This window comes from Corvus brachyrhynchos, unplaced genomic scaffold (assembly GCF_000691975.1).
Source record: "Corvus brachyrhynchos isolate BGI_N302 unplaced genomic scaffold, ASM69197v1 scaffold511, whole genome shotgun sequence".
Taxonomy (NCBI): domain Eukaryota; kingdom Metazoa; phylum Chordata; class Aves; order Passeriformes; family Corvidae; genus Corvus; species Corvus brachyrhynchos.
The window spans coordinates 172,657-183,840 of NW_008236214.1; the positions used below are offsets into that span (position 1 = coordinate 172,657).

General features: G+C 56.3%; 1 protein-coding gene across 1 annotated transcript; it reads left to right on the forward strand.

Annotated features, from left to right (window-relative positions):
* The first annotated feature begins 3,481 nt into the window (after positions 1-3,481).
* LOC103624048 (olfactory receptor 52B2) lies at positions 3,482-11,089 on the forward strand. The gene is made up of 2 exons (XM_017744634.1): positions 3,482-3,908; positions 9,066-11,089. Exons 1-2 carry the CDS (start codon positions 3,608-3,610, stop codon positions 10,073-10,075), a joined length of 1,311 nt encoding a protein of 436 aa, XP_017600123.1. The 5' UTR covers positions 3,482-3,607; the 3' UTR covers positions 10,076-11,089.
* Positions 11,090-11,184: the final 95 nt, after the last annotated feature.

Sequence of the window (11,184 nt, forward strand, 5' to 3'; positions counted from 1 at the left end):
CCCCTGTCCCTCCTGGCTGGGTGGCTGCTGCTGTGGGTTCTCACTGAAATCTCCACGTTGGAGCACCAGCCTGTGCATATTTCATTATTTCTTGAGGAATTTAATTTGCAAACTCAATTTAATCCGTGGATCTGCAGCCGCGGGGACGTGCTGCGCTGCTGGCACAGCGCGGCAGCTCCCGCCTCGCTCTGCGGCTTTCTTGGTATCAGCATCCTCGTGGCCACCGCTCCTTTGTTGAGTTCCTGGGAGTCCTTCCCCCGTGCTCTCACTGAAGGCCACTGCTGCCACCTCATCCCAGTCCCCGGCCCCAGCACCGTGCTGCTGACGCACACAGCCCCGGTTCGCTCCCTTCCTGCCCCTCTGGTGAGTGATGCTCTAGTCTGTGTTCAACAGCCACTTCAGGATACTCCGTCCCACGCTTTGGCTCCTAAACCCGTGGTCATCCCTTCTGGCAGTGCTGGTGTCACCCCTCGCTTCAGAGTGAAGCTCCTCCTCATCCCCCTGTACTCCTGCAGCTCATCCAGAGTCACCCTTCAGGACCCAAACAATTCAATATTCTGCAAAAGTGAAAGTCTAATAACTCCCGTGAATAAAATTTGGGCTTGAACAGGCATGGAGCACCCTGCTCAGTGGAAGGGACTGGATGAGCTTTGGGTCCCTCCCAACCCAAATCATTCTGTGACTCTGTGATTAGAGCACTCCAGGTCCCATAAAGGGAATTGCTAAATGCTTCCTGAGGCAGACAGGGGACAATATTCATCATCTTTTGGGGGCAAAGTCCGTCATCTCCTAGGACAACATCAAGCATCCCTCAGATATTGCTCAAGACGGTGCAACAGGGTCAGGTCCTCAAGGGGTTTTTCCATCATACCACAATATCCTGCTCCATCTGGCAGGGACTCAGCCCTTCAGGATGGGAAAGGGCCTGCTGAGGTCCCTGAGAGCTTCTCCCTCATTATCAGACCATGGGATGGAGCACGCTGGCTCCAGCTAAGGGTGTTTCCAGACCCATTGTCCACTGGGTGGACCCTGGAGGGCAGCACCTGAACCTGTATGTACACAGAGGGGCAGGGTCCCATGGAGACCTGGTCCCAAGCCCAGCTCCAGGCACTTGATTCCCAGACTGTGACAGTGACAAATGTGCCGGGCTCCTGCCTGGAGCTGCTTCCTGGCTGGAAATCCGAGTCCCCCAGCCTGAGCTGTCGCTTTCCAGCCCTGTCCCACACCACGTCATCGCCCCGTGGGCCGTCGGAGTCTCCCTCACTCCCTTTTTTCTCCATAACTTCCCCAGAATTTGACGAGGCTGTCTTTCTCCATCTCCAGCCCTGTGGGGATGTTTCAGCTCCAGGAGTGGAGGGACCAACGCTGCCCCAGTGCCCCTGTGGGATCAGACACGGAGCGATGGATATTCTGGCACAACCTGCGAGAGAAGTGAGCCTTTGGTTCCTGAATGGGGCAGGGATGACCCTGGGACCCTCAGGGACAGGCAGGGGGACAGAAGAGGAGGAGGAGGAGGAGCAGGGGTCACACTGGGGACCGGAGGCATCGGATATAAACCCATGAAGAGGAGCTGCTGCCAAACATCCAGGCAAATGCTGCCTGTTGTGAAGAGATCCACGGCTTTGGAAGAGGCACACTACTGAAGGCGACAGCTCTGGTGTCACCAGTGTGGGCACCGTGGCCACCACAGCTTGGAGGATGCTGCCAGGGTTACTGTGCCCCTCCAAGGAGCAGGGCAGGTAAGGACTTGCCCTCATCCAAAATGAGGATGTGCTTGGAAAATTCCCTCATCAGAGAGAGGCACAGGCAAAACCAGCGGGGGGACCTGTGGGTGCCATTGGGCTTCTTGGGATGTGCCAGCCCCTGCCCAGGAACCCGAGCACAGGTTTGTTGTCCCTCTCCCACCTGTCCCTCGGTCAGCTCCAGTGTCTGACTGTTCCCTGTCTGAGGGTCTCTGTCCCTGTCTGAGCCGCATTACCCAGCCCCAGCCACCCAGGGGACTTCTTGTGATGGGGCAGAGCAGAGCTGACCCCATGTTCACCCCACTTCTCTGGTCCAATGCTCTGGTCCATCACTGGCAGCCTTATCCCACCTGCCCACCTGGAGAGTCCCTGTGCCAGGCAGGAGCTCCCACCTGCCCACTGTGACAGCCCGGAGCCGGGGGGGTTTCCATGGTGGAATTGCTGTTTTTCTGAGCTCTGGGAAGCTGCTGCCCGTCCCTGTGCCAGGCAGACCAGGACAGCTGTCACTGCAGCACGAGTTGGGAGAGTAATTACATGTAATCGTGTGTAATTATGTGTAATTCTGTGGCATTCCATGTAATTCTCTGCCATTTTTGGTGACAATATTTGCTGGGGGGGGGTCAGCCTGTGCTGAGTCGGCCTTTCCCCAGCCAGGGGCTTTCCCATGGCAATTCCTCACCTTGCTGTGGCTGGACCAGTAGACCTTCCCATCCCCCTCCCTGTGCTGTCACCACACGTACACACCTTTCTGTGTGTGACACCTGGGGACATGGTCCGTGGGGGCCCTGGCAGTGCTGGGGGAGCAGCTGGACTCGATGGTCTTGGGGGGGGCGACTGGCCAAAGGTTGGACTTGACCTTGAAGGTCTTTTCCACCCTCAGTGACCCTGGGATTCCGGGGAGGCTCAGGTGGTGGGGCAGCAGCTCCTGTGGCTGGTGCAGCCATTGCTCAGGTGAATCTCTGCCCACCCCCTGCATCCGTTTTGGGGGTCCTGTTGCCTGTGCTGTTCCCGTAGCCCTCACATTGCTGCCCTGAGGCTCAGGGCAGAGAGGGCAGTTAATTGAAATAATTAATTAGCTAGATAATTGATTGCCTGCTGCTTCTGCATAAGGCACTTGGTTATCTATCTATTTATTTATTTATTTAGCAATTTAGTTATTGACTTGTGTAGTCATTTAATTATTTAGTTACTGAGTAAATTCATTATTTAATTGCTCAGTGACTTATTTATTTATTTAGTTATTCTGCAAATTCATTATTTAATTACTTAGTTATGTGATTATTTAGTTACTCAGTAAATTCATTATTTTACCAGCAGCCACGGCCCATCTCTGTCACCCCCACCGATGCCACGTTCCTCTCCTGAAATGCTGTGAAGCGGGGGGATTTCAGGGGTGTTAAACTGGGAGCTGGGAGCATCCCATCTGTACCCTCAGGCTTTCCCAGGTGCTGCCTGCTCAGGTGGGAAGGAGAGTGGGGGAGCAGTGCAGGCTTTGGGCAGCCCTGCACTGCTGGGGAAACTGAGGCAAGGCGTCCCAAGGGAGGTCTGGGCTGGATATTGGGAAAACTGATTGTCTCGGGGTGACTTCATGATAGTTTTTATCTCTTTCACTTTCCTTTGAGGAAAATTTCTTTTTCCCCGAACCTGGTGGGGGGAGGGTGGTGACCTGCCTTCTCTCAGAGGATATATTTCTAAATTTGGCCAAACCGGCACACTGATGCATTCCCCATCCCTGGAAGGATTTAAAAGCTCTGTGGATGTGGCACTTGGGGACATGGGTTGGTGGTGCCCTTGGCGGTGCTGGGGGAATTGCGTGACTCGGTGGTCCCTGAGGGCTCTTCCAGCCTCAACAATTCCATGATTCCATGATCTGCAGAGGTCCCCGGAGCACACCCAGCCTGGCCCTGATGCAAAAGAGGAGGATGACACCCCTTGGCTGTGCAGGTGACACTCCTCCCAGGGAAGACGCTGCAGGAGCAGAAACAGCAGCTCTTGAACATCCGTGGTGCCGCTTCCAGCATCCCTGCTCTCTGGACCTCGGGATGTGTGGTGTTCACCACAGAGCTATTACGGGCTGTGACATCCTGTTCTGCATCCCTGCGCTCCCCATGCTTTTCTTCCTGGGAGAAAACACTTCAAGGCTGAATCTGTCTCCAGGTTTTGCAGGTGAGGAGACAAACGCAAACCCATACTGTGTGTCTGGAGAAGACCTGAGGGGGGAACCCAGTTTTGCCCCCTGAGGTGGCAGAGCTGGCTGTGGCCCCAGTGCTGGAGGCAGGGCAGACCTTGAGCCCATGTCTGGTGTGAGGCACCCCTAAATCTCTGAGAGAAGCAGAAGGAAAGCAAATAACCCAGCGAGGTTGGTGTGCAGTGGAGCCCTGCTGGTCTCTAAACTCTTGGGGAAGATTTAGAGTTCTGCTTTGAGGGTGAAGTGGAGAAGGACAAAATCTGGCACAGAGGCCATGGGCTGAGCCCCAAAGGAGGCTTTTGGGGGTGCTGTTGCTGCTCTTTCTTGCCGGAATCTGCTCTGACACCATTCCTGTGGGAACCCTCTTACTCTGGAGCTCTGCTCAGCCGGGTCCTCCTCTCTGTGGGGTCTCTGAGCTCCTCCCTGCAGCACTCACAGGGGCTGGAGATGGGTGCAGGAGGGGACTGTGAGACTGGGTGTGCAGTGGGGTCTGCTGGGGGTTCCCAAGCTCCCAGTACCAGCAGGACCCCGGGGTTCCATCGCAGCTGATGTGAACCAGGCCCCAGCAGGGGGGGATTTGATGGTGGAGGGCTCAGCTCTGTGGGCCCTGCCCAGAGCCCGGTGCGGCTCTGGGGGGAGCTGCTGGGGACCCCTCTGAAGCACCATCACCCCATCTCCCACCCTTGCCATGCACCAGCACCTTCCCCAGGCCCCTCAGCCCCGGCCCTGCCGCTCTGGGCATGCACTGGGATCCCTCTGGATCCCCTGTGGCCTGTGTGGACTCATTTTGGGGAGGTCTTCACTCACACCCCTCCTTGAAGAGCCACCAACACATCCACACCAAGAACCATCATCCCCAGTACTCCCAGTGCAGGAGAACCTTCTGCTTCCACTCAGAGCCGGTGTCACACTCCCTCACACACTGGGACACCTGCCCAGGGAAGCTGTGCCCACTCAGGGAAGCTGCACGTCTCTACGCAGGCGCTTGGCTCACCACGTGGGGGAAGAGAAACCCCAAAATGAGGGGTATCATCAGCACAGAGCATCAGCTCAGAGTCTGCCTGGCCTGGCTGAGCCCCTGCAGAGGGACACGTCCAGAGCAGAGCAGAGCAGAGCAGCTTTCTGTGCTCGGGCACACCGAGGAAGGAGGAGGGCAGTCCCTCTTTGCACGCTGCAGGCGCCGGGAGGAACAGGGTCTACGAGTAAATAGAAACGATGAAAATGTCCTTAGGAACAATAGTGGAGCAGCTGTGAGTGCCCAGGCTGTGGTGGGAGCTGTGGAGCGCAGCCTGGGAAAGCAGCAGGTGAGGAGCATGGGGCAGGGAGCGTGGCTGTGCCATCCTCGCTATCGCTCTGTCCGTGTCCCTCCTGTCACCCCGGCTCCGGGGCATGAGCAGCTCAGTGGCTCTTTGCACTGGCATGGGCAGAGTGAATCACAGAAGGGTTTGGGTCGGGAGGGGCATTACACTCATCTTGTTCCACCTTCCACTGGGACAGGCTGCGCCCAGCCCCGTCCAGCCTGGCCTTGGACACGCTGGGTCCTTGTCCTTGTAGCTTTTCTGAGGCCAGATCCCACTCCAGCCGTGATGCAAATGCCCCTTTCCCTGAGGGGACAGTGGGGGCTCAGTGAGGGGCTGCCTCAGGACACACCATGGACCCCCTTCAGGTCTTGGAGGACAGATGGGCTCTGTGTCCCACTGTGTCAGGCTGCAGGTTCCCCCCTCCTTGCTCCTCCTCCACAGCATCCAGCCGGACCCTCCCGGCACCCCCAGCCCTGGCTGCCCAGTGCCTGCAGGGTCTGGCCCCTGGCTGAAGGCTGTGACCTTCCTCCCCCCACGCTGGTGATGCCACCATGAGCCCCGGGTGACAATACCACAATCCCTGGGTGATGCCACCATGAGCCCTGCAGAGCTGCCTGGCTGCAGGACCATTTCTTGCCTCACAAGGACCTCTAGAGTCACTCTCCTAAAGTCTCAGCACCTCTCCACTCATATACGAGTGGTGCTGTCCATGTCTCATCTCTCCTGCACAGGCAGGAGCTTCCCAATGGGCTCTCAGAGCTCCTCTTCCTCATGCCAACCCTAGAGAGTCCCCTGTGTGTGCTCCAGGGACAGCAGGGACATCCCCCACATCTCACTCCTCCCACTGACACCCTCTACTTCTGGGACTTCTGCCCATCCTTGCTCCCGGGCTCTGCCCGGCTCCTGGGATGCTGGATCCAGGTTCCTGCTGCACCCCTTGAAGGCTCTTGCCCCCTGAAGTGTCCCAGTACTGGTGCTGGTGTGGGCTGGGATGTGCAGGGAGTCTCTGGGGGCCCGCTCTGGGGTGTCCATGGCATGGGGTGCAGGGAGGCAGCTGGAAACCAGCCCGAGGTGGGAAGAGTCTGTGGCAGGAAGGAAACCTGGAGCTCCTCGTGCAAGCCCTGTGTTTGAGGCACAGCAGCAACACATCCTCTGTTCCACAGAATGACAGAATCACTAAGCTTGGGAAAAACCTGCGAAGTCATTGAGTCCAACCTTCAGCTGAAGTGTTTCCCGTGCAGCTCCTTCTCTGCCAGGACACGAAGGCTCAGTGCTGGCAGCAGGGATGGGCAGTGGCTCTGCTGCAGAAGGAGCCACAGCCCACCCTGGAGGGAGCCCAGCTCCTGCCTCGGAGAGCTCAGAGCATCATTCAAATCCCTTCCCGGAGCCAAAGAAAGGGGAAGCCAATCCAAATGCTACGTTTTGAGATGCATGAGGCATCAGAGGAGAGACAACACCAATATTTCTAATTGCATGGCTCCTGTTGGACATTTCCACAGCTGCTGCAGGCGTGACAGTGCCTCGTCAGAGTTGGTGCCTTTCCTGGATCCAGGATCCTTCTGCAAGACCAGAACCTCCCACTCCTGCACCCCAGGAGCCGTGTCTTTGGGGGAGGAGGGAGATGTGTCCCAGGGTAAAGGAGGGATGGGAAAGGAGGGGTTGGGACCAGGTCGCTGGGTGGGGCAGGACATTGCTCAGTATTGACTTTTCTGACAATACTTTTTGGACTTGATGATCTTAGAGATCACAAAATCACAGAATCATGGAATCCCAGACTGGTTTGGGATGCAAGGGACCTCAAAGCCCATCCAGTGCCACCCCTGCCATGGGCAGGGACACCTTCCACTGGCCCAGGCTGCTCCAAGCCCCAATGTCCAGCCTGGCCTTGGGCACTGCCAGGGATCCAGGGGCAGCCCCAGCTGCTCTGGGCACCCTGTGCCAGGGCCTGCCCACCCTCACAGGGAAGGATTTCTTCCTAATCATGATTTTGTAGATCGTTGATTTGATCAATGATCTTAATGATAATTATAATCATGTTGGTAGATCACTGCCCATGGGCTGGGGTTGGGTGGCAGAGGGTCCCCTGGCAGCATGAGGGGACTGTCCAGGGAGGTTTCAGCAGTGGAATGAGACCATTTTCACCTGCTGCAGATAAAACACTCTCAGACATCCGCGATGCTCTGGATGCCGGGAGCGCTCAGGCTGTGCCCATCTCCTGCTCAGATCCTCACCAGCCCGGCCCAGTGTCCGGTGCCCGGCAAGCAGAGAGGAAAATCACTTTCAATGCAAATGCTGGAAAAGCAGGAAATGCCTCACCCGGGAGTGTTAACTGCTGTTAATGGTTAATGCACCGGCAGTTTAAACCTCCCCAGGACCAGGGGCTGATGCTTCCTCTGAGGTCCGGGAGAGGGAAGGATCTATATCCTCAGCCCTGGCAGCGCTTGGGGCTTTGGGCTCCCCCGAGCTCTGCATCGCTCGGGGCTGTGGTTCCTCTTCCCACTTCGGGGCTGGCCCTTGGTGAGTCATTTTACATCAAACGCTGGGGTTTGGGGCAGGGATTCTGTTTGAAAAGACTGAAGGGAAGGAAAGTGGCGTGTGAGAGGAATAGATTTCCATATTGCTGGGAAGCGGAGGAGGAAAGTCTTGCTGAACTGCTTTGTAGCCCCCACACAGTAACACCGGCTGCCGTTGGAGCCTGGGAACGCTCCCAGGCAGATTTAATCCCCTGCTCTAGACCCAGACTGCCTTGATTCAACTGGGTGACGTGGGTTTGCAAGTGGAAGAGGCGACTGGATAAATATTTGTGATGAGCTGAAGGTCTTTTCTGTACTGAGCCATGTTTTCAGTGGACTTTTGATTCAGGGATGCCGAGAATCCTTAATGGAAGCGCTTAGAAATGCAAACACGTCTGACTTGGGTACCTGCTGTTTGCAATGAAAGTAAATCGGGCTGCAAGGAGGGAAGGTTTATCTTTGGTCCAAATCCAACTGCTTTTCCTCTATCCCAACCCTGGCCTGGGGATTTTCTAATGTATGATGGAGTTTACACAGGGAATGGGGGCTGGGGGTAAGATGGGGGGAAGCACATCAACCCAGCAGTCCTGTGGTCCTCCTTCTTCCCAAAGTCCTTCTCGTGGCAAAGCTTTCGTGGAGGACTTGCAGCTTTGCATTATTCAAATCTTCAAAAATACCCTCAGGCTGATCAGTCATGGGACGGTGCTCTTCCAGCTTGGGGATGGTGCTCCCAGCTCAGGCTGCCCCAGCACTTCGGGGACTGGGAAAACTGAGCTCTGGAAACTGAGAGGCTGGAATGGTGCCAGGGGCTGAGCATCAGTGGAGAACTCTGCATTTGATCACATCCCAGACACTGCCCAACATTGATACTGGGCCAGGATTTATTCCTGTTTTGGGGGTTTTACAAGGAACTCTGTGTCCCTGGTCTGAGCAGGGTGAGAAATTCTGTCATTTCACTGCCCTGGAGGAACCTGGAGTCCCAGCACAGACACAGCTCTGTGTGTGCTCACAGATGGAGCCACTGACTGCGACAAGGCCGAGGGTGACTTTTACAAGGTTTCTGTGACAGTGAATAAAGCAGAGCTAGAAAAAGGCCTGACCTGTTTTGCAGTGGCAAGGGGGGGACAGAGATGTTTTCCTTGCAGACACTTTGTAGGACTGACAGAACAAACAGGGTCCTTTGTACAAAACACAGCGAGGGAACCCCTTAGGGTGGAAGGCAGGTGCCTTGTGACTTGTGTCCTGATTTGCAGCATCTGTCAGGGGTCATGGGCAAATCCAGGTTCACGGGTGTTGTTTATCCCTCCTCTTTCTTGCACAGAGCTGAGCCAGGCTGACCCTGAGCACGGAAACACCATGTACGAGCTCAACGAAAGCAGCTTCGACCCCATCACCTTTGTCCTGACAGGCATCCCAGGCATGGAGGAGTCCCACATCTGGATCTCCGTCCCCTTCTGCCTGATGTATCTCACCGCAGTGTTCAGCAACCTGGTCCTTCTCTTCGTCATCACCACGGACCGGAGCCTGCACGAGCCCATGTACCTCTTTCTCGCCATGCTGGCTCTCTCTGACCTCCTGCTGTCCACCACGACGGTGCCCAAAATGCTGGCAATCTTCTGGTTCAGCGCCAGGGAGATTTCCTTCGATGCCTGCATCACACAGATGTTCTTCACCCATTTCAGCTTCATTGTGGAATCCTCTGTGCTGCTGGCCATGGCCTTCGACCGGTACGTGGCCGTGTGTGACCCGCTGCGCTACGCGTCCATCTTGACCCCCGCGGTGATCGGCAAAATTGCCATCACCGCCGTCGCCCGCGGGTTCTGCATCATGTTCCCCCCCATCTTCCTCCTGAAGCGGCTGCCGTACTGCGGGCACAATGTGATGCCCCACACCTACTGCGAGCACATGGGCATCGCCCGCCTGGCCTGCGCCGACATCCGGGCCAACGTCTGGTATGGGCTGACCACGGCGCTGCTCTCGTCGGGGCTGGACGTTGTTCTCATCGCCGTCTCTTACGTGCTCATCCTCAGGGCAGTGTTTCGGCTCCCATCCCCAGAGGCTCGTCTCAAAACCCTCAGCACCTGTGGCTCCCACCTCTGCGTGATCCTCATGTTCTACGTGCCTGCCTTCTTCTCCTTTCTCACACACCGCTTTGGCCACCAAATCCCGAGTCACGTCCATATCCTTCTGGCCAACCTCTATGTTGTGGTCCCACCCATGCTCAACCCTATTGTGTACGGGGTGAGGACCAGGCAGATCCGGGAGCGTGTCATCCGCCTCCTCTGCCCCACAGGGGAGTGTCCCTGCCCCGGCTGGGGCCGCAGGTGCTGAGCTGGGGAAGGGGGATGTGGGATGGGGTCTGGAAAGCAGCACCAAAGGCTGCAGCACTTTCTGGCCTGGAGGAACCGGTTTGCCCCAGGGGTTCAAGAGAAGCTGAAGGTGGTGTGATTTCTGGAAATGTGGGCTTGGGTCATCAGCATCTTCACTGTTGCTGGTTTCTCCTGGAGCTGCTTCCCCTGAATTTCCCTCATTGGCAGAGACTGGGCAGCATCAGCTGAGAAGCATCAAGGCTCTGCTGACTCACTGCCACCTGCTACAGCTGATTGTGTTTGCTGTCCTACAGCTTCGTTTCTGCCTGTTCCTTCAGCTTTCTAACAGTGTCCAGACCATGAACACCTTGTTGGCTGCCGGACTGGAGCATGGCACACCAACCACAGCTGGATGGGCAACGCACTGCTCACCATGGCACAGAGGGGGTATGTCCTCCTGTCCTCATTGATCAGGGACCCTGGCACCTCTTGCTGCTGAAGATGTGTCCCTGCTGAAGTGTCCTGAGAGCTTGGGAAAGGCTTTATTGTCCTGTGCTTGAGGGAAACATTGCCCTTAAACCATGACTCCCAAATGCAATTCCAGCCTTTAGAGGGGTGTTTAAAGGGACAATGGTCTCCTACACCCACCACATCCCACTGGGATGCTTTCTGTCTGTGCAAGAGCACGGCACTGTGGAGCAGCACTCAGCCTGAAGCACGTTGCACCTCAAGATCCTTCTCTGTCCATGTGCTGGCTGATAAACCACCAGTTGTGTCGCTGGATATTTGATTCATCCTTCAACACCCAAAGAGCTTTGCAGGATTTTCCTTGTTCCCCTCATGTGGATGTAGCAATTGAGTCAGTAACACCTTATTCTACCTGAGGTCAGTGGCACCCTGCCCAGGTGGCCCTGAGCAGCGGTGCAGGTGTGAAAGGTGAGCACTCAGCATCGCTGGAGGACCAGCGAGGACAACCCATGTGTCTGGAACACAGGCTGAATCCCAGAATCACTGAGGTTGGAAAAGACCTCCCAGATCATCGAGTCCAGCCTGTGTCCAATCCCCACCTTGTCACCAGCCCAGAGCACTGAGAGCCATGTTGGGCTCTGCTGCCAGGGAACAGGGACAGGA

What these genes read in the sequence shown, in the direction of transcription:
- LOC103624048 (XM_017744634.1), top strand. Translation starts at nt 3,608, where the DNA reads ATGATCTGCAGAGGTCCCCGGAGCACACCCAGCCTGGCCCTGATGCAA. An exon ending in TCTGTCTCCAGGTTTTGCAG is followed by an intron (nt 3,909 to 9,065) that starts GTGAGGAGACAA and finishes TTTCTTGCACAG; the next exon opens with AGCTGAGCCAGGCTGACCCT.